This window comes from Carassius carassius, chromosome 13 (genome assembly GCF_963082965.1).
Source record: "Carassius carassius chromosome 13, fCarCar2.1, whole genome shotgun sequence".
In the NCBI taxonomy this organism is placed as follows: domain Eukaryota; kingdom Metazoa; phylum Chordata; class Actinopteri; order Cypriniformes; family Cyprinidae; genus Carassius; species Carassius carassius.
Window position 1 is genome coordinate 3,695,775 of NC_081767.1, and position 25,917 is coordinate 3,721,691.

Sequence of the window (25,917 nt, forward strand, 5' to 3'; positions counted from 1 at the left end):
ATTAATGTTTTTTATTTCTGAGCAAAATAATTTTGATCAACTGTTCATCCATTATAATGCAGGCCTATTATGCTAATAAAACAAACACTTTAAATATTTGTTGGCACAACTGAATATAATTATCAGCGTTGCATATTAAGTTTTAAATTACTATTTTATGCCATCAGAGACCCCAGAAAGAGGTAAAATTCTCACAGTGAACAATTCAGTCTGTATAACATCTTCCTTTTTTCAACCAACAGAAAAGACGAGAAGATAGGCGAACATGCTGGCTAACCTGCTCAATGTCCTCCGAAACTTCACAGAGAGGTACGTTCATGATAAAATGTTATTTTTATGTTCAAGATGATTATGTTATGGTATATAAAAATGTGCTTGAGGTGCATCCTCACACTGGAAAAATCCTTTTAATGAGTGTTTTTTATTGTCTCTGTGTAACATTGCTCCCGTTTTGCCTCTTAATCTTTTCATCCATATTTATTAGACCACGATAAAATGTCTGCTCTTTAAAAACCCGCAAAAAATCTGGATTATATTCCTCTTTGTGACATTAGGAAATAGTGGCAGCAAGGCGAGAGTCTACAGAGGATTTCTCTTTGAGTTGCTGTTATAATCAAGTGAATAATCTCCTTCCCCACTGTTCCCACAAACATGTTCTCATTCACAGAGTGTAGATATTAATGTATTTTAATTCCTGCTAAAAGGCTTTGGCTGTAAATATTAATTTCTGTGCTAGATTAATCTCAGCTATCTGTTTCTGGGTTCTGTGTTGTTTATTACTTTATCCAGTTTTTGGATGTTTGCGTGAGCTCACACTGATTTAAATTGGCAAATTTAATCGCATAAAAGCCTCATTGGATCCGTCTGCTTCATGCCTGCTTTAAAAACCACTGAAGTAACAAGCTACATTAAGAAATGTGTAAAAAATTTAGATTAACTCTCGTGTTTGGCGTCTGATAGAATAAATGTTTATGCTTTTTTCCCCCATACAAGACACCATATACTGATGATGGGCTGATAGATGGATGGATGGATGGATGGATGGATGGATAGATAGATAGATAGATAGATAGATAGATAGATAGATAGATAGATAGATAGATAGATAGATAGATAGATAGATAGATAGATAGATAGATAGATAGATAGATAGATAGTTTTTTTTTGATCAGCAGATTAGTATATAAGAATGATTTCTGAAGGATCATGTGGCACTGAAGACTGGACCAATGATTCTGAAAATTCACCTTTGATCACTGATATAAATTACATTTTACAGTATATTCATTAAAAATATTGTTATTTAAAATTGCAATAATACTTCCATCTTTTTTATAGCAAATAAATACATCCTGGGTGAGCAGAATAAACTTAAAAAAATTCAAAAACAATAAAAAAATCTGACAGATCCCAAACTTTTGACAGGTATACAGTATATGTATATTTCTACAAGGGGTCTCGTATACTGGTCAGGAAGTCATTTCACATACAGTATTACAGTTATCTTAACCCATCTGCCATGTTGTTCCCCTCCATACCTTAAGGGGGCAGTGAAGCTGTTTTTATCCTTAGACATAAATGCATTAAACTGCCGCCACCCATCATGGTAGAGGCGTAAAAGCGGAGTGGGTGCAGAGAGAGAGAGATGAGAATGGAAAGGCCAGCACTTCTGTGTGCCGCAGAGATACGCCATAGACAGCGGTGGGTGGGGGACAGTAGAACCTGTAGTGGCTGACTGGGTGCTGAGTGTGCAGGTGTAAAAGAACAAGTTGTTTTTTATCGTATATGCCAATGCATCCGTGTATGTAACTGCAGCCTTCAGTTTGAGAGATGGCTGCAATTAAATAAATAATGTACGTTGTATATGTTGTTGTGTAGTAAGACGGGTGGGAGGCAGAATGTTTCGTATTGTTCCTGTAATCAAGCATTAGACAAATGTCAACTGTTCTGTCTCTAAATGCCATATTATGAATTAATTTCTGTTGCCTCATCAGAAGTGTTTGTATGTTGGGGAAAGATGAGATCACTTATGTTGTTGCCAACTTGTAAGACTTTGTATATTCTATATATTTCTATAATGCAATGAAGGTCCTGAAGGCTGCAAGAGTTTGTGAATGGGATGTGAAGGACAAAATATAAGTGTGTGTGTATAGATAATTAATGAGGGTCGGGGGAGGGGGCCAATCTTCACTCTGATTGGGGTCAGAAAAGTAATGAAGAGATGCTCTCATTAGTGTGTGCTCATGGATATGAGTGTTTGGAGGACTTTGTGCATGTGTGTAATCAGCCTTATGTCCGCTGCGTTAGCTCAGTCACATGTGCATGCATGGAGAGGGTCAGGAAGTGAATCTGCATAATGCGGCAAATAAATACACACTGAGTGAACATAATTAGACTGCACTCTGCTGTGAACTTGAACTAAAGTTTGAAAGTCTTTACCAATGAAAGGGTATCAACAGCTGTGTCCGAAATCGCTTCCTAGCTCCTATAGAGCGCACTATATAATGACAATTTTGCTGTGTTGTAGTGTTTTTAATTGCTATATTTTTCCACAGTATTTATAGTCTTTGTTTTTTTTCTTGTTTTTTTTTTGCAGAAACTGTTTCAAATTTTACCTTTTTTTGTAGCATACCGTCCTGCAGCAACCCTGCTTTTTGCACAACAAGTACTTATTTGATTATGGGATGCTGTTAATTTGCTCTATACCATCCAGCCATGTTTGAGACTCCAGCAGATGTGTATCTGAGATCATCAGACCTGATTACAACAAACAAATGGAACCCCGCAGGACTCGCTAAATCCCCCTCTTAGTTTTCCTCTTCTCCTCCTCCTTTGTAATTTTTTGGCCCTCACCGTGTAGGCTTGAAGCTAGTCTTTGTGTTTTCCATTTTATTTGTGATGTTATGTGTTTATTGATTGGCCAGTAGCGTCTAGACCTGAATTGATTGAGGTCTTTTATGTCTCCATAGTGGGGTTATATTGGAGCAGCATGACTGGTAATGATATTAGCTGGGGTTTAGGTTTGCAAACACTCCCATGCATACAAACACACACGCATACAAGCAAACACAAAGAAACGTCGACTCTTGCTCATGATGCTCCAACAAGAGCTTTGGCAGGAGGCGGTCTGATGTCTGGCAGATCCTGCAGAGGTCGGTTGTGCTGGCCTGCGCTGACTGTCAATTAATACTTAGAGTGGTCTGCTGGCCTGATTCCTGGTCAACAGATAGATTCTGGAGAGGGTAAAGATGCTCTGAGAGATCATTAATGTTAAACAAAAGAATTTGTGATCTTTCTTCAAATTGTAATAACTTACTCTGCCAAATTTCTTTTTCCAAGGATGTTACTTGAGGCCGAGCAAAACGTAATACCATAATTGCAACATAGGCTCATTGTAAAAACTTTGCCATTATATACATTTTCTCAAAACTCTAAAAACACTTACCTATAAATACAATTCACTGCAGTTTCCAGCTGAAATCAAGGCTAGTGGCAGTAAAAAATAATTAAAAATAAATGCTCCAAATGTTTGGCTTTTCAGATGAAGTAACCTTGTTTGGGAACATACCTTCACAACTTTTGACGTGGATGCACATTAAACCTTAACATACCTTCTGAGTTTTTTTTGTTTGTTTTTTTTTTGTCTCAAATCTACTCCGTGCTTGTTGTTGCTGTTCACAGCACTGATTCTTCCTCTCCTCTCTCACTTTCTCTCACTCTCTGTTTCTTGTTCTCTCTCTGGTCAGCAAGATAAACTCATGAAACACAATTTGAATTTCAATCCGCAACAGTAATGCTCGCATGCTTTACTCGCAGTCAGGCTTCGGCACGTAAAGAAAGAGAGAGACAGAGAGCAGGGACTCTAACTGTCAACCATGCAAAATGAACACAATGGGCAGCGTATAAGCGGTTTTAAACAAAAACACACAATGGTAAACTCCAACACAAACAACAACAAGAGATGAAAAGATCTCATGAAGAAGAGGTTCCAGCACCAGCAGATTAAATCTATTGCTTCTTTCATATGAGTTTATTGGCTTATTTTTTATTTATTTTTTTGCATTTCTGTTGAGTTGAGGATCAGGCCAGCGAGGGACATCGAAGAGGGAGGGCAGGGAGGCAGTAAAGGCAATGTGGGTACAGTAGAAATTGGTGTGCTATTTTTAGACTCACTCCTGCTTGGTCCTGTGTGACATCTGCTGATCATACAGTAGTATGTTAACATCAGTGCTCTCAACTTATGAGATGAGACATCAGCTGATATATTAGAAGAGAGAAATACTGGTCTTACAAGTACAAGACACATTTTACACAAAACTAAAGTTGACGGCAGCCATTGACTTCCAGTATAAAAATAAAAAACTATGGAAGTCAATGGCTATGTCAACTGTTTGGTTTAAAATGTCTTATTTTGTGTTCAACATCAGAAAGAATCTCATAAAGGTTTGGAACAACATGAGGGTGAGTTAATTATGATAGAATTGAAATTTTTAGGTGAGCTATTTATTTAAATCAAGATATACTGCATATTTACTTGAAGTGCAAAATAAAAATACTATAGTAAAAGACTTGTTTTCTGAGAATTTCACACAGTTTAGTCAGGTTAAGCTAAAACCAAAAACAAATATCTGTCAATAACTTATGTAAATTTGTTTTCTGAGCTTATACATTGGCATATATTCTTGTTTTAACCATGATCATTTTCTCAAAAAAAAAAAAAAAAGACTTCTTAACTTGTCATTTTGGTGCTTAATGTATCTTGATTTAAGAAACTTTAGACATTTGCACTGGAAAACAAGAAAAAAATATTGATGAATAAAAAAAATATTTTTTGCATTGTGATCAGAAGGTAAGTTAAAAATTATTTCATTCTTGTTTTAAATTGATGTTTTTTTAAATGAATTAATGTCACATTGTCTGGGTTGTGTCCCTGGGTTTCCACTAGATGTCCTCCTTTCCCACGGTGTCTGTCACCTTATTAACTGTCTGTTCCCTTATTTGGTCACCTTCCTCCTTGTTGAGTTAATTGATTATTCCCCACCTGTCTCCAGTTCCCTCATTCACCTTCTGTGTATTTATACCCGGTCTGTCTGTGTATGTGTCACGGAGTCCTTGTTGATTGTTTAATTCATGTCCGTCAGCTCTTGTCCTTGCCTTGTGTTCGTGTCTTGTTTATGTTTGGATGGATGTTTTGGTCTCGACCCCTGCCTGGACTGTTTACTCTATTTGGATTACCCTTTAATAAAAGACTTACCTGCAATTGGTTCCCTCTCCCGTGGTTCTTTGTAACACCGATCGTGACAGAAGGACTCCGTCATGCAAGGAACCAGTGGTATGTCTTTTTCCCGCTCCCCAGCCAGGATGGCGGAGCGGAGGGCGAAGTATCTGAAGTTGATCGCCCTCCGCCAAGAGGGCAATGAGGTGGGTGCCCTGGCACAGGTGTTCTGGTCCCTGGCCGAGGGCATGGGATACAATGACGCAGCCCTTAAAGACTATTTTAATGGCGGGCTGGATGATCCAGTGTCTCAGGAGGAGATGGCGCAGTTAGAGACACTGGAATTCTGGGAATTCGTGCGCTACCTGCAGCATCGGCTTCGGTGGGATGCCCCAGCCACTTCTGTCTCTTCCGGCGGGGTGGTCGTCAGCCCAGCACCACTGCCCAGGATGGCAACCAGCCAAGCGCCACAACCCAAGATGGCCGCCAGTCCAGCACCACTGCCCAGGATGGCTACCAGCCAAGCGCCACAACCCAAGATGGCCGCCAGTCCAGCACCACTGCCCAGGATGGCTACCAGCCAAGCGCCACAACCCAAGATGGCCGCCATTCCAGCATCACTGCCCAGGATGGCTACCAGCCAAGCGCCACAGCACAAGATGGCCGCTAACCCAGCGCCAATGCCCAAATTGGCCACCGTTCCAGCGCCACAGCCCAAGATGGCCGCCAACCCAGCGCCAATGCCCAAATTGGCCACCAGTCCAGCGTCACAGTACAAGATGGCCGCCAGCCCAGCGCCAATGCCCACTTTGGCCACCGGTTCAGCGCCACAGCCCAAGATGGCCGTCAGCCTAGCGCCACAGCACAAGATGGCCGCTAACCCAGCGCCAATGCCCAAATTGGCCACCGGTCCAGCGCCACAGTACAAGATGGCCGCCAGTCCAGCACCACAACCCCAGATGGCCGCCAGCCCAGCACCACAGTACAAGATGGCCGCCAGCCCAGCACCACAGTACAAGATGGCCGCCAGCCCAGCACCACAGTACAAGATGGCCGCCTGTCCAGAGTCATGGCCCAAGATGGCTGCTTGCCCAGCGCCGCTGCACAGGATGAGAGTCTCAGCTGACCCTCCAGAGTCGAGTCAGGTGCCAGTGGACCCTCCAGAGTCGAGTCAGGTGCCAGTGGACCCTCCAGAGTCGAGTCAGGTGCCAGTGGACCCTCCAGAGTCGAGTCAGGTGCCAGTCACCGCTGATCCTCCAGAGTCGAGTCAGGTGCCAGTCACCGCTGATCCTCCAGAGTCGAGTCAGGTGCCAGTCACCGCTGATCCTCCAGAGTCGAGTCAGGTGCCAGTCACCGCTGATCCTCCAGAGTCGAGTCAGGTGCCAGTCACCGCTGATCCTCCAGAGTCGAGTCAGGTGCCAGTCACCGCTGATCCTCCAGAGTCGAGTCAGGTGCCAGTCACCGCTGATCCTCCAGAGTCGAGTCAGGTGCCAGTCACCGCTGATCCTCCAGAGTCGAGTCAGGTGCCAGTCACCGCTGATCCTCCAGAGTCGAGTCAGGTGCCAGTCACCGCTGATCCTCCAGAGTCAGGGCTAGTCACCGCTGATCCTCCAGAGTCAGGGCTAGTCACCGCTGATCCTCCAGAGTCAGGGCTAGTCACCGCTGATCCTCCAGAGTCAGGGCTAGTCACCGCTGATCCTCCAGAGTCAGGGCTAGTCACCGCTGATCCTCCAGAGTCAGGGCTAGTCACCGCTGATCCTCCAGAGTCAGGGCTAGTCACCGCTGATCCTCCAGAGTCAGGGCTAGTCACCGGTGATCCTCAGGGACTGAGTCAAGTCACCGGTGATCCTCAGGGACTGAGTCAAGTCACCGGTGATCCTCAGGGACTGAGTCAAGTCACCGGTGATCCTCAGGGACTGAGTCAAGTCACCGGTGATCCTCAGGGACTGAGTCAAGTCACCGGTGATCCTCAGGGACTGAGTCAAGTCACCGGTGATCCTCAGGGACTGAGTCAAGTCACCGGTGATCCTCAGGGACTGAGTCAAGTCACCGGTGATCCTCAGGGACTGAGTCAAGTCACCGGTGATCCTCAGGGACTGAGTCAAGTCACCGGTGATCTTCAGGGACTGAGTCAAGTCACCGGTGATCTTCAGGGACTGAGTCAAGTCACCTCTGATCTTCATGAACAAAGGCAAGTCACCTCTGATCTTCATGAACAAAGGCAAGTCACCTCTGATCTTCATGAACAAAGGCAAGTCACCTCTGATCTTCATGAACAAAGGCAAGTCACCATTGATCTTCATGAGCAAATGCAAGTCACCAATGATCTTCATGAGCAGTGTCAGGCAAGCACCAATCTTCTGGAGTCCAGTAAGGACACCAGGGAATTACCAGAGTTTCGTCGTCCCGTTGGTCCAGCCGCACGGAGGTCTGCTCCGCCTTGGGGGGCTCTGGTCCTGACCACATGGCTGTGGTGGTCTTCTGCTCCGCCCTGGGGGCCTTCCGCCCTGACCACACGGCTGTGGGGGTCTTCCGCTCTGCCCTGGAGGACTCTGGCTTCTTCCACAAGGACGTGGTGGTCTTCTGCTCCGCCCTGGGGGGCTTCCGTCCTGACCACATGGTTGTGGTGGTCTTCTGCTCCGCCCTGGGGGGCTTCCGCCCTGACCACACGGTTGTGGTGGTCCTCTGCTCCGCCCTGGGGGACTCCAGTCTCCACCACACGGACGTGGTGGTCTTCTGCCCCGCCCTGGAGGGGCTTCATGTTGTTTTTTGTTTTTGTGTTCACTCCTGTCCCTGTTCCTCTCTGTCAGTCTGGTCCTCCGTCCCTCCCCCTGAACCTCCTCCAGTCCTCCTCCCTCCTGGTCTCCCTGTTTGGTGTTCACACTTCTGGTGTCTGTTCCCCATGTTTTTCTTTTCTGGCCCTCCGTCCCTCCCCCTGAGCCTCCACCTGTCCGCCTCCCTCCTGGTCTCTGTTTTGTGTCTGTCGTGGAGCGTCTGGGAGCCGCTCCGTAGAGGGGGGGTACTGTCACATTGTCTGGGTTGTGTCCCTGGGTTTCCACTAGATGTCCTCCTTTCCCACGGTGTCTGTCACCTTATTAACTGTCTGTTCCCTTATTTGGTCACCTTCCTCCTTGTTGAGTTAATTGATTATTCCCCACCTGTCTCCAGTTCCCTCATTCACCTTCTGTGTATTTATACCCGGTCTGTCTGTGTATGTGTCACGGAGTCCTTGTTGATTGTTTAATTCATGTCCGTCAGCTCTTGTCCTTGCCTTGTGTTCGTGTCTTGTTTATGTTTGGATGGATGTTTTGGTCTCGACCCCTGCCTGGACTGTTTACTCTATTTGGATTACCCTTTAATAAAAGACTTACCTGCAATTGGTTCCCTCTCCCGTGGTTCTTTGTAACACCGATCGTGACAATTAATGGATCAATCTGCTGAATGTTGTGTTTTGTTGCTAATGCAGCTCATTTTCTGCTCCTTAGGCAATTACATTCAGAGAGCATACTGGCATATTCTGTTCCCAGTCTTTAAATGTTCTTCTTTAAAAGTCTTACATTGGCCTTCATAAAGCCTGATGTGCACTCACATGAGATGAAGATTCCAGTTCTATTATTAGCTAAAACCATTAAAGCTACATAAGAGTATAAAGGTGGCAATTTTTTCATTGCAGTTCCTATGGAGGCCATTTGTGCCATGACAGAAACTAAATCTCTCACTTTCCCCGCTCTCCTTCTGCTCTTTTGATTCCTGTTACCTGCTGTTTTCATTCCAGTGTTTAATTTATAATTGATTTAAAAGGCAATCATACATAATTCATTTCTGTTTGCTAATGAGGCCTAAAAGAAATTGACAGATCCAGTTGAGTTTTACTTTTCTACTGGCACACAGTTAATTGACACTCTCCGTGAATATCAGCTCAGGGCTGGACCCTGTTTTATTATTGATAAGAATTGATCAACTTTGATACAGACAGACAAGTTTGTGTGATTGCAACTTCAGCATAACAGTGTTGCATTACTGTGGTCAAACATAAGCCCCCCCCCCTCTCTCTCTCTCTCGCTCTCCTTCATTAAGAGTTTCTTCTCCTCTTTTTCAATCATTCAGAGTAATTATTGCTTAAATGCACATAATTAATGTAGTAAGTAATATGATAATATAATATAGTAAGGTTTTTTATGTTTTTTAAATAAGTCTCTTATTCCCATCAAGGCTGCATTTATTTAATCAAAAATACACAGTTATACTGTGAAATATTATTACACCTTAAAATAATGGTATTCATACTATCAGTGTTGGAAACAGTCGTGCTGGTAATTTTTTTGGAAAACTTTTCAATTTAAGTCATAACTATCACTTTTTGCATATTGTTACAAAAGATTTCTATTTTAAATTAAAATTTTTAATTTAGATTTCTATTTTTATATATATGTGTGTGTGTGTATTATGGATTTACATCTTTCAGAGATGTAATGTTTTGCATATTTTAGTCAGTAACAGTTTTCTTTCATGCTTGGAATGGCAGCAGTTGTTAATTTATGTGTGTAATTGTGGTTGAATGTTCGTGGATATGATTGATTTTATATATCTGCCAAGTTGCACAATATTTGGGTAAATGTCAGTAGCAGGTTGATTATTTTACAGTGAGTTGACTTGTTCATTTTGTGAATTAGTCCTTGGAGAGGTGATGAGACTTTAGATATTACAATTGATCATCTACTATAGAAAATTGATCTACTACCATAGAATTCAATGTGAGGGATTAAGGCAGAAGAAACTTTTATTTCTAAATACTAGAACAACTAAAAAAACTAAAGCATGCTGTTCCTGGCTGTGTTTTGCCACACTGCATATCCTTCCAGAGCATCCCAACATTAGGAAAGAGAGCCTGAAGTTTATTTTTAACAAGGTCCCCAATCGTTTCAGCCCGACCTTAATTGTTTGTGCAGCACATTTCAGCGCAGATTGTTTTGTGAACCTGTCACAGTGTAATGCAGGCTTTGCATTGGAATGTCTCTTATGAGAGCCATTGTTGCCTCTGCTAGAGTCGTTAGCACACTATATATGATACATTAAAAGACATACGTAGTTGCTTGAGCTCTGTGGTGTCCATAAAGGACACTCCATTGATTTCCCTCTTTTCCTTATTACCTTGCCTCAAAGAGGGACGGTTGAAGCATGGGGCAGTGCCAACTACACTTGATCCAACAGCAAACCTACTGTGTGAGAACAGCAGTGTGCAAAAAGTATAAAGTGATTGGAGAAGTCCAGCACACAGAGAAGTCAAGTGTTTCATTTCACTGAAAGATCAAGATATGATATTTGGATTACAAATTGTGGGCTCAAAAAATTGAGACAAGACCCTGCTTTGTGCCCAGTGGGTTGAATACATTAAAAATAGCAAAAAAAAATTATGTTAGTCTTCGGACATTTTATGTTTAAATGTGCAAATGAGGCATATGCAGATATGCACATTTCCAGAACAGAAATCTGAATATAGAATAAAGCCTGGTTCAAAATTTGTGTTTAATTTTGTTGACATATTAAGTGAAAAGGTTTTTACAGAGGTGATTTTATCACTGCATAAATAAGAAAATAATAGCGAATTACGAATAAAATGTTGGGATTAGATTTGGAGAAATTCAGCATTACATCATATATATGTGGTAACATCAAATGCTTACCAGTGGATTCTCTGCAGTGAATGGGTGCCGTCAGAAACAGCTGATAAAAACATCCCAATAATCCACAAGTAATCCAAACCACTCCAGTCCATAAGTTAATGTCTTGTGAAGCCAAAGACTCTCATTCTGACGGCACCCATTCACTGCAGAGGATCCACTGTATTTGATGTAATGCAAAATTACTCCAAATCTGTCCCATAAAGAAATAAACTCAGACCTGAGGGTGGGGAAATTTTCAGCATCACCACCCCGCAGGTCAACTATTCCTTTACAAATAAACCAAATGCATGGATAAAAATGCTGATTTTAAAGCTTGAAGTGTGTTTTTTGCTTTAATATTATGCAGTCTCTCTGTCTTCCTGTGGAACACTGATATAGGTGTGGGTGTGCAGTCTGTGCCAGTGTAATCTAGTGCGTTCTCACACTAGCCAGCAGGACCACAGGAGCTGGCATCTCATAAATGTTTCAGTGCCAACTAGTAAATCATTTAGTTGAGGAATAACAGTATATTTCACTATAGATGTGAATTTTTTTTTATATAAAATCATTGATTTTTTTGCTGAAACTGTGGTCACTGGTGATTCATAAAATGCAAGTCAAGGGCTACTGGTAACTTGAGAAACAAAAAACGCAACATATACCCATAGCTCCTGATGAAACATTGAAGTCTTATGAAGTGAAACAATAGGTCTGTGCAAGAAACTGAACCTTATTTACAACATTATTACTTGCAATCCAGAGCCTCTGGAGTGATGTCTGGTTCAAGAGTTAATCATTCTTTAGAACCAGTTCTTTTCAGTGATCTGAATCAATAGAACTGAATTGAACCGAACCGTCTGAAACAGTTTGCAGCTTGAGCAAACACAAATCAGTTACTCAATCAAAACTCACTTTCAGATGCTGACAGTAACTCAGACTGGAAACAAGCCAAAATACCTGTGCAGATGATACTATGCTGCTGGTTTTCAGCTCATTGTGTGCTCCAGTTCCTCCAACAGTCAATGAACTAAACAGACAGTTCTGATTTGGACTGAAGATCGGTGGGCTGCTGATTTGTGCATGTATGAACAGAGCAGCTTAATGAAAGGGGCAAAATTAGTTTTTATGGTTTCTGTTTATGGACAAAACTGAACTGATGAAGATTAGTTTGTTCCCGTTTTAAACATGTAAAACATCCACGTTTCCAACCATCATTGGGTATTTTAATAATATAATTGTGTATACGTTATGTCATTGTGTTTTTAGGTAAATGAACTGGTGAATCAGTTATTTGAATCCGTTTTATTAAAAATGAACCAGTTTGAAAAGAATCAGATTTCTCTGTTTGACTGAGGCTCTGGATTACAGGTAATAATGTTGTAAATAATGTTCAGTTTCTTGCACAGACCCATTGTTTCGCTTTCTTAAAGGGATAGTTCACTTTCAAATTAAATTTTGGTATGTTTTAGCTTACCTCAAGGACATCCAAGATGAAGGTGTCTTTGTTTCCGCAGTAGTTTCCATTTCGATATTTTTAGGTCAAACCATTCTTGTCTGTGACTCATATAATGCAGGTCTATGGTCACCAACTCAAAGAGCATGGACAGAGAAGTCCAAATTAAACAATTCCCCATAGTAAGTACACATTGATGGCCTAAGACACGAAACACACATGTCACACAACAGGAAGCGCGCGCGCCCTCAGATCAGTTGGATGTGGTTGTGCATAAGAGGTAAAAACGATATAAATACTTTTCGTTTTCTTACACAAACCGCTCGTTTCGTGTCTTAGGTCATCAATGTGTACTTACAATGGGGAATTGTTTAATTTGGACTCCTCTGTGCATGCTCTTTGAGGTGGTGACCATAGACCTCCATTATATGAGTCACAGACAAGAAAGGCTTGACCTAAAAATATCAAAATGGAAACTACTGCGGAAACAAAGACACCTACATCTTGGATGCCCTTGAGGTAAGCTAAAACATATCAAAATTTAATTTGAAATTTTCGCTGTATATGCATACATTTGTATCGTATAGGCGTTTCGTCCACATGGATCTGGCATTTTGGGAGAGTGAAACCGATATATTTTTAAAACACCGCCCTTGTGTTTTTGTGTGGACAGCGAATCCGTATCCGGTTGTTAAGTGATGATGTAAGAAGCGCTGCTTCCGGGTCCAAGCCTCAACTCGCTTCACTTGATAATACTACCTCAGCAGCCGTTTATGAGCACTGTTTATTCATATTAATCATTTAAGCTAAACACTTTCAAACTTACGGTGTACACTACAGTCTCCGTGCTCACAGCGTCCCAAACACAAATAATTTTTATATATGTTTTTTATATTTATATTTTCATTGTCTGGCTATCTGGGACTTCGGTATGGAGTTAAAGGTTAAGATTATAACTTTTTCGCTAGTATTCTATCACATTGTGAGTTTATATTAGCACCTTTTGTTGTTTTCTTGTGGTAACTGAGTGTTTGGACACGGAAGCGCTGCTACGTGACGTCAGACTTAACAAGAGAATATGTTCTGAAACTATGACATCATCAGCCCATGTTTCGCCCCTAGTCAGACACAGCTACGTCACGTAAACAGAAACGAAACCATGAACAAACACTGATCGATTGTCTTTTTATTAACTAACATTAACACAGATTAATAAATGTATTGTTTCATGTTCGTTTGTATACCGTGCGCAAAGTTTATGCACATAGTCCAAGTCTTCTTCTCCATTTTTTGTGTATCTCTGTAGCAGAATTACAGCGCCACATTCTGGTCTGGCATGTATACTACATCATTTTGTGTCAGTTTTGTGGTTTCTTGTGGATGCAGATATTTCCCTTGAGACAAGGGGAAAAAAAGATTGGATAGGGAAAGCTCTGGCTTCGTGTGGACGTAGCCTAAGGCTCCATCTAAAAATCATCTTTAAGTTTCTGCTGAGTAATGGATGGCCTGAGGGCAAGTAAATTAACAGTAAGTTTTCATTTTTGGGTGAACTATCCCTTTGTCTCTTAAACCCCAACTATGCAAGCCAAAAGGTAACAGTGAGGAGGAACACACTAGTAATACGGAATGATAAAGGGACAGATTTTTTAGAATATAAATAAACAGAAGTTGTTTATGAGAAAGGTATTCTGTTTAACATTTGATTTGTACGATTTTATTTGAAAAGACATGTTCCCGTTGTTGTGTCAGCCTCGTAGCGTTGTTTTTAGTCCCATTATAATGATGTGCAATTCAGTCCCATTTGCACAGATCATTAGAACCGCTTCTATATTCCAGGAATGATTGTGGTCGTCTGTGCATCATTATTATTAACAGTAAATTATGCCTCTTTTGTATATGATAATGTCCTCTGATATGCCATTCAGCTATGTCTCAGCTCTAATCCTGATCCATAATTGTTGCACTTATTGCCCTGCCATGCAGGTCGACTGGCATTAAGGAGCGTTAATTGAATTGAGGAAACCAAACACCTGGTATTCCATTTGGTCTGCATGTAAATTAAGGAACATAATTAAGTTGTCTGAAGCATCCGTTGGACTAATTACAAACCTGAGTAATCCCTCTAGTTTGGATGACTACACACACACAAAACAAACAAATATACACAAACATTAACAGATATAGGAAATGAGATATAAATAATACAAATATATAAAAAGGAGTGTTCTTTTTCTTAGCAATATGCCGGATCTAGATCATAAATTCATGAATGAATGAAAAGTAATGAAGATTTAAAGGACCTGACACAACGCATATTGATATGCCATATCTGAATGTAAATAAATAATATTTGAGAGCTACAGTGGAGGGAGAGAATTTAAATGAATATGTATTAAAGTGGATGTCAATTGGAAATTGATGTAAGATTTACTTTGAAACTATTTTGACTTAGAAATTGCTAGTAAATTTCACAAATATTTATGAAGAAGCATCAAGTAACACATTAAATAAAATATGAAATTTTGAAGTAGAAATTCCAAAATACGGTTAAAAAATACGGTCTTGTGATTTTCATTTGAAAAAGTTAAGGTGATAATTAAAAATAGTGGGTATATTTTATTAAAGAAATTGTGGTTTAATGTTGTATAGAAAATATTGAGTACATTTCACTATGTTTTCCGCATTTTTTAAGGAAACTTAAGTCATTTTGACGAACTGCTGATGATAAAATTGATACAAAGATGATCAAATTAAGGAAGAAAAGCTACCTATTTATTTTTTGGAGAAGTAACTATATTATGCAGTTTCATTTTGGTGGTTATTGTTAGTTCCCAGCATGCTTTGCATTTGGTTGGATATGGAGTAATTTGTTTTTTTCCTACCTGAATTGTCTACCTGTATAAAATCTTTTAATTGTACAAGATTAGGGGTGGGCGATATGTCCAAAATCTTATATCATGATATGAGAAATGTTATATCTCAATAACGATATATATCTTGATATAGTTATTTTCTCTTTTTAAAAGTTTTTTTTATGATATTAAGATTTTATACCATAGAATTTTCATAATCCTTGTCACCAATGTCAATATCAAACTAAGACAAGAAAATAATATATATATATATATATATATATATATATATATATATATATATATATATATTAAACTTAAGCTCACTGGAGATACATAAACAGTGATGAAATAAGAACAAGAAACTAATTACAAGCAATAGGACAAAAACTACAATAAATAATAAATACATTGTGTAAATTAATTAGTCTATACACATAATCATTAGCATTAGAATTATTTTTTTCTTCTTATTCTAGTTACAAAAGTGATTTAGTTGAGAGCAGTGAGAGATTTTCATGAATGCCAGACGAGACGAATATTGGACAGCTTCCCCTTTAAGACCGAAGTCCGGATCCAATATACATACGCTATACAATATACTATACGTTTGCGCATGAATCGTTAATGGATCCCTCTTTCAGAAGCAATCTTTGCACAACTCCAGCGCTGAACTGACCCTTGTTTGTGAGGCAGTCGAGTCTGGTGTAAAATGTAAGCACTGAGGTATAGGACTTTCAGGTTTTTTTCTGGTTCATTTCCTCCGAAAAATAAAAGTTAACCACCATGTCCTCAGCGGTCTATGGAAACTCCTATGTTGGTGCATCTCAACACATGACACTTTTAATTTATTTGGGACTGACCTCCAGCAGCTACAGCAAGAGAACAGTAAAGGCGGACCGCTGCATCTCACTCAGGACTGTGTATATGCTAATAGGGCAGAGAGCATCACAAATGGGAGGGACTTTCACCAACTATGGGTGCATTCGACTTGAAGCACGGCTACAGACGCTGATCGGCGAGAGTTGCTGCATGCAGTCGGGGGCAGAGTTAAAAACAGAGCCATCAATCCGGATACTTACTGCTCCTGTTAGTGACACTCATGCGGTGTTTGCATACTTTATCACTGATGAAGTGAATTAAATGCTATATTTGTCATATACACAGACGTTTCAGAAACACTTCCATGAGAAACATAAACACTTTTTTATATACTGCTTAATACAGCACCATATTTCCAAGAATAAAGTTCAACAATCATATATACTATTTAAATACTAATAAAGTGGGGGTATATATGCTTTTATCAGTGTTGTATGATAAACGTGACGCAATACAACATTGCAACTACAATACAAAAATGATTGTAACCTTTCTAAAAACACAGATTGTTGCCATTATTGGAACTGAAAGGCTTCGTCAAACCCGAAACACAGTGATCGTTGTCATGCGGTGGATCCCAATCGTGAAACAGCTGTGTCGTCATCCTCGCACCTGCAGTCACTCTGGAGAAACTGCGACGGCTGAGTCAGCCGGCTGCTCTCGAAACACTCTTGCGGTACTTTGATGCCACACGTGACAGTCATGTGGCGTCGGCGCTGTCTCAAATCGGACAAAATTTCGAACCAGCATGCACTGCTTCAAGTCAGATTGCGATTGGTTTGCGCAGTGTTCGTGAAGTCGAACGCACATGTTGTCTTCATTGTAGAAAGAAACCTGGAACTGCTTGTGTGAAGAGACTGTTTATGAATTATTGGGATTATAAAACAATGAGTGAGTTGATTTTTACCATTATAAGATGGTTGTTTTCACTCACTGAGGCCACACTGAACTTTGTTCAAACACCTTATAAAAGTGATTTTGCATTTAATGGCACCTTTAAAATAAATGAGCACATTTCACTAATAATATTAAATTTATTGCGTTATAGATTAAATAATTTAGTGGATTTTACATGATTTATTCAGGTAATTTTCATTAAAGAGATCAAGCCTTAAAAACTATTCAAAAATATTATGTGTAATATTGTCACCATATTTTTTTTAAGTAGATAGCACCTGACAATTTGTACAGTGTTCTTTTTTTTAAAAAATCATTAAAAGAATCTTGTAAAACATACTCCAGGAATCTTGTAATTTACAACTTCAAAAATAATTTTTAACAGTGCTATCTCACAAGAGCAACTCCCACATGTGCGTTTGCGTTAAAAAGAAAGCAGCGGCGTGTGATTATCATAATCAGCAATGCAGGTAGTAGCTAACCATGTGAATTATGAGAGGTAGCTGATGTGCAGGGGACACAGACGCACTTATAAATCCCCACGATTAGAATAACAGCAGCCAGACTCTCAATAATTATACTGATCAACTATCCCATTAACACTAATTACACCCACGTGGGCCAAACCCTTTGTGCCTCGTCCAATAACTCTGCTGTTTGTGCTAGTACTCTATTGGAGAGAGGTGTGTGCTGGATGTACTCTTGACAAAGGGCACTCGCTGTTTTTGATGATGTGATAAAAGGCCCTGCTTATCTGTCTGTGGGATTAGGTGGAAATATCTGTCAATTTAATTTCGTTCTCCAGCTGTATCGTAATCCACACACACACACACCATTGCATCTCCTGCATCTGTAAACACACTCATATGCGTCCCTCCTAATTAGATGACAGACTCCTGTCTTTACGGCATTTAGAAAACACTGGGAATTAGCATATCATTAAAGTGACACATTAAATTTGCATAACTCCAATGCGGGACGTGGTGTGTGCGCTCGTCATAAAACAGTACTCATCTGCATATACGTCACACGGCCTGCCCTTTCCCAAGAGTCCCTTAGGTGCTTATATAGCCATGCCACCTATATCCCATAAATATCTCAGACGATGTCACATCCCGTCTTCCTAATGTCCTCCTCCTCTGTCTCTTCTCCTATATGGCTGTAGTACTTGCGTTTCTTTTCTTCTGTCTCTGTGTACAGTGGATACTCTTGGTTGATTTCCATAGACCTCTATCTCTCTTTTCTGAGTGTCTCGTTTTCACTTATTTCATCAAAGCAGGCTCCTTTACAGTCTTTTGTTTTGGGAAAAGGCTCAAATGCTTCTCATCTCTGTTTTGACTGATTTCCTGAGGTTTTTAGGCTGAAGCTGTTTAGTATTATTTTGCTGTCAGTGTTATTTCGCTCCTCACTTTATCATCTACACATCATCGTGGCAAAAGTCTTGATAACACTTTTTAATGTCCAGTCCAATACTTTTTCATGATTGCGATACCAGTACTGTTTTTGATCAGTTTAGAATATCACTACCTCATTAACTTGCTAACTGCAGAAGTTAGCACAAGTGTGTGTGTGTGTGTGTGTGTGTGTGTGTGTGTGTACATACTACTAGAAGTCTCTTATGCTTTTATCAAAATTAAAAACAGTTATAGAACTTTTCAGTTTCCAAGCTATTTTATTGAGAAATCACAGAACAGCGTTGACAGTACATTTCTGCACTGAATGATTCTGTGCGCGAGCGTTCTGCGCGTGATGTACGAGCTTCTGTCCGTAGCCTATGTGTGTGCGTTACAGTGCAACAGCACATTATATTAGAACGGCGATTAATTTACCTGTACAATAAGCTGTTTAGAATGTGCATTCTCCTGTTCAATTTCGAACATCCAGTAATATAATCACACATGCATGTGGAGTGCTTTCATAGTATGTACGTTCATAGTACGTATGTATTTGTTATTTTAACTGTTTGGAAATGAGAGCAAATGTGGAAGTCCTCCAAATATTTATCCTGTTGCGCCCTCTATAGGACAGGCGACTAGTCGGCGTCAAGCTTAAAGAGTCATGGCAGACTATTGAAGTCGACTAGTTGAGTATTCGATTAGTCGTGCAACCACTAACTATTCAATTCAATTCAATTCAAGTTTATTTGTATAGCGTTTTCTACAATACAAATCGTTACAAAGCAACTTTACAGAAAATTATGTTTCTACAATAATTAGTAATAGCTTATAAGTGGTGACTGTCAGTTTGTGCACGTATAACAGGATTTGTAGAAAAATTTATACAAGACGTAGTCAGCCAGATGATGAACATTATTAATATTATTAATAATTAATAATTATTATGTGATGCAGTCACATTTGTAACAATATTTGTTAGTTCTGAATGTTGTTACAGGGGTTAGCATCATCTGAGGTCCTCTGAGGGTCAGCATCATCTCTTCTCAGGTGTTCTGGATCCAGACTGGAGCTTTTGTAAATCTTAGCCCGTGGCAAAACATAGAAACAAACAGAGACATCATTAGCATAGCTGCTGATCCAACAAAGTAAAATTAATTAGTTTAACCCAAGCTAAAGAATAAAAATGTGCATTTGATCAGATGCAACTATACTCAAAATTTAAGATACATTATTTGAATGCTTGGCGAAAGAGATGTGTTTTTAATCTAGATTTAAACAGAGAGAGTGTGTCTGAACCCCGAACATTATCAGGAAGGCTATTCCAGAGTTTGGGAGCCAAATGTGAAAAAGCTCTACCTCCTTTAGTGGACTGTGCTATCCTAGGAACTACCAAAAGTCCAGCGTTTTTTGACCTTAGGGTGCGTGATGGGTTGTAGCGTGGTAGAAGGCTAGTTAGGTACGCAGGAGCTAAACCATTTAGGGCCAGAGGTGGGTAGAGTACCCAATAACTGTACTCAAGTAAAAGTAAAAGTACTTCTAGAAATATTTACTCAAGTAAAAGTACTAGTCTTGAATAGTTACTTGAGTAAGAGTAAAAGAGTATCGGATAAAAAATCTACTCAAGTAGTTAGTTACTAGTTACTTTGGGTCATATATACTGAGCCTATTTTTATTTAGATATATAGATAAAATGTATGTAATGTATGTGTGCGTGTATAAATGTATATATTTCATCAGCCTTTACTCCAATTTATGTAATTTATTATAAAACCCTGTCTGTTTACTTAAGTAACAGATATAGGTGTCATGCCATAACATATTTTTAATACAACTGACTTTATATTAAATGTGAATTTAACATTGAAAGTTAATGTGATATAAATATTGCTACTAATCTTTCATTGTTCAGAAAGAGAGCAAATAACATTTACATTATTAAAGATAATTTTCACTGACAGTCTAGATTTCAATCACTCTCAGAAACTCCCATTAAAATCACTGAAACTGTTAACACTGTGAAATCAATATCTTAATTAAAGATTCGTACACACATCTGCACTTTGTTGTTCCTGTGAGAGAATTCGCCAGAAAAAGGTATTCAGTCAGTGAGCGAGTGAAGGAAGCTCCGGCATTTTAGCGATGACTCATCTGAACGCCTCTGATTGGCCAATGCTTTAATAAGCTCAAAAGAATCATGTGTGATTTGTTATAATGCGCAGCGCTGTATAAACGCATCTATCTCTGGCTCAGCTCCAGCAAGCAATCACAGATCTGAATTTAGCAGCTGATAATATGACTCGCTGAACGTACTTGCACCAGTGAGATTGTATTAAAATTAATAAAATCTTAATCGGCTATGTTTTGTCTTTTGGAAGCTGCATTCAACTTGACTCCCCTCTGTTATAAGCCACACACGTACAACAAACTAATGTCACAGTGGTATCGTGTACTGTAATCGAATGTAGCCCAAGTTATTACCTGTTAAACAGTAGACAGCACACGCGGTGTTCATCTAATAAGGATCTCCATCGCTAGCAAATAATAACCTTTGCAGATTTCAATTCAGTGCAGTTCCAGCCACGTTTTCAACGCTCTTTCTGTTCTTAAACGTTACAACTCCGAGTGAACCACTTCAGATGCTCAGCGCGTGCGGCAGGGAACTGAACGACTCATTCAAACTGATTCATGAACCAATTCACTCGTTTGCCAATTGGTTTGATCAAGCCTTTGAACAGATTTGACTCAAAAGAATGAATCATTCGCGAATGGGCATCGCTCATTGCCCAGAGAAAAGTAGACGGCGCGTTTGGCATAAACTGAAGCATTATAACATTTATTGCATTAAGATAAAGTAACGAGAGGAGCGTCGCCCACAGTAACGAAGTAAAAGTACAGATTTTTCCCCAAAAATTTACTCAAGTAAGAGTATAAAGTACCCATCTTTAAATATACTCCGAAAAGTATTCGTTACCCCAAATAATTACTCAAGTAAATGTAACGAAGTAAATGTAACTCGTTACTACCCACCTCTGTTTAGGGCCTTATAGGTAAGTAATGATAATTTGTAACTGATACGGAACTTAATAGGTAGCCAGTGCAGAGACTGTAAAATTGGGGTAATATGATCATATTTTCTTGACCTCTTAAGGACTCTAGCTGCTGCATTTTGGACTACCTGTAGCTTCTTTATTGAAGAAGCAGGACAACCACCTAGAAGTGCATTACAATAGTCCAGTCTAGAGGTCATGAATGCATGAACTAGCTTTTCTGCATCAGAAACAGACAACATGTTTCGTAGCTTGGCAATGTTTCTAAGATGGAAGAATGCAGTTTTTGTAACATGGGAAATATGATTTTCAAAAGACAAGTTGCTGTCTAATATAACACCCAGATTTTTGACTGTAGAGGAAGTAACAGTACATCCGTCTAGTTGCAGATTGTAATCTACAAGATTCTGTGTAGTGTTTTTTTGGTCCAATAATTAATATCTCTGTCTTATCCAAATTTAATTGGAGAAATTATTGGTCATCCAATCTTTTACATTTTTAATACACTCTGTTAGCTTAGACAATTTAGAAGTTTCATTTGGTCTTGTTGAGATATATAGCTGAGTATCATAAGCATAACAGTGGAAGCTAATTCCGTATTTTCTAATAATATTACCAAGGGGCAACATGTATATTGAAAATAGAAGGGGACCTAGGACGGATCCTTGTGGCACTCCATATTTTACTGATGATAAATGAGATGACTCCCCATTTAAGTAAATAAAATGGTAGCGATCGGACAGGTAGGATCTAAACCATCTTAGAGCCTGCCCTTGAAAACCTGTATAGTTTTGTAATCGATCTATGAGTATGTCATGATCTATGGTGTCAAATGCAGCACTAAGATCAAGTAAGACTAGAAATGAGATGCAGCCTTGATCTGACGCAAGAAGCAGGTCATTTGTAATTTTAACAAGTGCAGTTTCTGTGCTATGGTGGGGCCTGAAACCTGACTGAAATTCTTCATACAGATCATTTATGTGCAGGAAGGTGCTCAATTGAGAAGACACAACTTTTTCTAAAATTTTAGACATAAATGGAAGATTTGAAATAGGCCTATAATTTGCCAGTTCACTAGGATCTAGTTTTGGTTTCTTAATAAGAGGCTTAATAACCGCCAACTTGAATGGTTTTGGGACGTGACCTAAAGATAACGACGAGTTAATAATATTGAGAAGCGGTTCTTCGGCTACAGGTAACAACTCTTTCAGTAATTTAGTGGGTACAGGATCTAATAAACATGTTGTTGGTTTAGATACAGTGATAAGTTTATTTAGCTCTTCCTGTCCTATATTTGTAAAGCACTGCAGTTTATCTTTGGGTGCGATGGATGAAACTGAAGTGTTAGACGCTGTAGAATCTACATTCACTATTGTATTTCTAATTTTATCTATTTTATCAGTGAAGAAATTCATGAAGTCATTACTATTTAACGTTGGTGGAATATTTGAATCAGGTGGCATCTGGTAATTTGTTAATTTAGCCACTGTGCTAAATAAAAACCTTGGATTGTTTTGGTTATTTTCTATGAGTTTGTGGATATGCTCTGCCCTAGCAGTTTTTAGAGCCTGTCTATAGCTGGACATAGTGTATTTCCATGCAATTCTAAAAACTTCCAAGTTAGTTTTTTCCATTTGCGTTCAAGTCTACAAGTTACTTTCTTGAGAGAGTGAGTATTACTGTTATACCATGGCACAGTACGTTTTTCTCTAACCTTTTTCAATTTGATTGGGGCAACAGCTTCTAATGTATTAGAGCAAATAGTGCCCATGTTGTCAGTCATTTCGTCTAATTCATGTGTATTTTTGGGTACAAATAGCAATTGAGATAGATCAGGCAGGTTATTTGCGAATCTGTCTTTGGCTGTGAACAATAGTTCTGCCCAGACGGTAACGCTGAGACATATAGTTAATATCAGTTATACGCAGCATGCACGATTCAAGGAAATGGTCTGTAACATCATCACATTGAGGTACGATATCTATAGCAGTAAGATCGATTCCATGCGATATAATTAAATCTAGTGTATGATTAAAACGATGAGTGGGCCCGGTGACATTTTGCTTGACTCCAAAAGAGTTTATTAGGTCAGTAAACGCAAGTCCTAATGCATCATTTGTATCATCAACATGAATATTAAAATCTCCCATGATTATCGCCTTATCAACTGTAACCAGAAGGTCTGAGAGGAAATCTGCAAATTCTTTCAGGAATTCTGTATACGGCCCTTGTGGTCTATACACAGTAGCCAGAGCAAGAGATACATTAGATTTCTTTTGCATGTCTGACAGTGTAACATTAAGCAGTAGTATTTCGAATGAGTTAAACCTGTTTCCTGTTTTCTGGGTAACATTGAGAATATCACTATATATTGTTGCAACACCTCTGCCACGACCAGTCTGACGGGGCTCATGCTTATAACAGTAGTTTGGTGGAGTCGACTCATTTAGACCAAAATAATCATTTGGTTTTAGCCAGGTTTCAGTCAAGCAGAGTACATCAAAACTATTTTCTGTGATCATTTCATTTACAATAACTGCTTTGGGTGTGAGTGATCTAATATTTATGAGCCCAAACTTTAAAGATTGTTTTTGTTCATTTACTTTACATGTTTCTGGTTTAATCACGATAAGATTTTTTCTAGATCCTACATTAAATTTGTATTTTGACCTCACTATTCGGGGAACAGACACAGTCTTAATAGATTGTACAGCGCAAGTACTTTTGTCATTTAAGCGGGTGGAACAAAAGTCATCATAATAGTTATTTGAGAATTGTCTTACTAGTCCAGGCACGTGCACACATAGACATGAAAGGGGGCTTGAGCACCTGCCCTTTTTATTCCTGGAGAGAAAGTGCCCTTTTTTCTGGGATGCTTTTTTTTATTTTTGAAAAATAATATATATTTCTGTTTGCCCACAGCTTCCCTGTCAAACAAATATATTTATTGAAATATAGTATCTAAATATCAGGTCAGGAGTTCTGAAGCGCTCCCTCTCCTCCGATTGTTAAACCCGATTGTATTGCTTCCGCTAAAGAAAATAGTCCGCTCCGTCTCTACGGTTAGTATCCTGTACAGGGCCGGCCCACTCATCCATAGGGGCGCCAGAATGAGTGAACGAGTGAATTTTTTTTTTTTTTTTTTTTTTTTTTTTTTTTTACATTTTTTTTAATATAATAGGCTACTATTTAAAAACCATTAATTCGAAATACTACCAAATAAAGCAAAAAAAAAAAAGTCCGGCTCTTCAATCTTCCCCCGCCCATCGAGTGCTTGAAGTGCGTCAGAAACAGAGCGCGCGCACGATCAGTTGTTGGTAATTTGTTGTGTAGCGTGCCCGACGCCGCATCCAATGTAGACAGCACTGCTTTTGTTAACACACAGCTCGTAGAAACGGGCCTGGCAGTTCGCGCCAGTTCTATAGACACGGTGAAAGTTTCCTGATTGTGACGGAAGGCCGAATTTACATGACACATTATAAATGAGCATAGTCTGCGATAGATACAGTGCCAAAAAGAAGAGAAGAGGATAAAGACAGAGGTAAAGAGATGTAGTGAATGAACAATTTATTGCATAGGAGTAAGATACTATAATTTCATGGCAGTTGTTTTTACCTTAAACTTAATGTTAGCAGTGGTTCTGAGTTCTGAGTCCCCAGACTGTGATTTTGTACAACCATGTCAGTTTTAAGACGCATTTTTTATTATCACTTTTTTATTAATGTTTTACTCTACAGTTGTGCAGTTTTGGGGGGATACAGTACAGGCCAAAAGTTTGGAAACATTACTATTTTTAATGTTTTTGAAAGAAGTTTCTTCTGCTCATCAAGCCTGCATTTATTTGATCAAAAATACAGAAAAAATGTAATATTGTGATATATTATTACAATTTAAAATAATTTGTTTTCAATTTATTATACTTATTATCATTTATTTCTGTGATGCAAAGCTGAATTTTCAGCATCATTAGCTACTCCATTCTTCAGTGTCGCATGTGACATCCGGTCTATCACATAATCCTTTAGAAATCATTCTAATATGATGATTTATTATGAGTGTTGGAAACAGTTCTGCTGTAATGTGTGTGTGTGTGTGTATATATATATATATATATATATATATATATATGCTAAATCATGAACACAATGACAGGGTGAAATGGGCTGTGATGCATGGGGCGCCAGGTAAAATCTTGCCTGGGGAGGCCGGCCCTGATCCTGTGAGTCCATAGCAACGCTCTGTTTTTCATGGCAACGGTCTGTTATACTCCGCACAGCGGTCTGTTGGTTATAACATACCGCATTCTACATTGGAATTCAACCAAGCCATGTAATAAAATAAGTTAATAAAATAAGCATATATCACCACCAGGTGATATGCTTTAGTTATTTTGTTTATCCTATTTACCTGCATTTCCCTGTCAATTAGATGCAAATGTGCGCATTTTAACTAGTTGACGACTAATTTGCATACAGAACGTCCCCAGTTATTGACTTCCATCAAGAGTCTTT

The 25,917-nt window shown here is 39.3% G+C and overlaps 1 protein-coding gene across 2 annotated transcripts in view; it reads left to right on the plus strand.

Annotated features, from left to right (window-relative positions):
- Positions 1-233: 233 nt before the first annotated feature.
- Positions 234-25,917, plus strand: part of LOC132155844 (A-kinase anchor protein SPHKAP-like) — a 94,496-nt gene continuing 68,812 nt past the window's right edge. For both annotated transcript variants that reach the window (XM_059564575.1, XM_059564576.1), the window contains exon 1: positions 234-309. In XM_059564575.1, the coding sequence (XP_059420558.1) occupies positions 266-309 (44 nt within the window). In that variant the 5' untranslated portion in view covers positions 234-265. The remainder of the gene's footprint in view (positions 310-25,917) is intronic.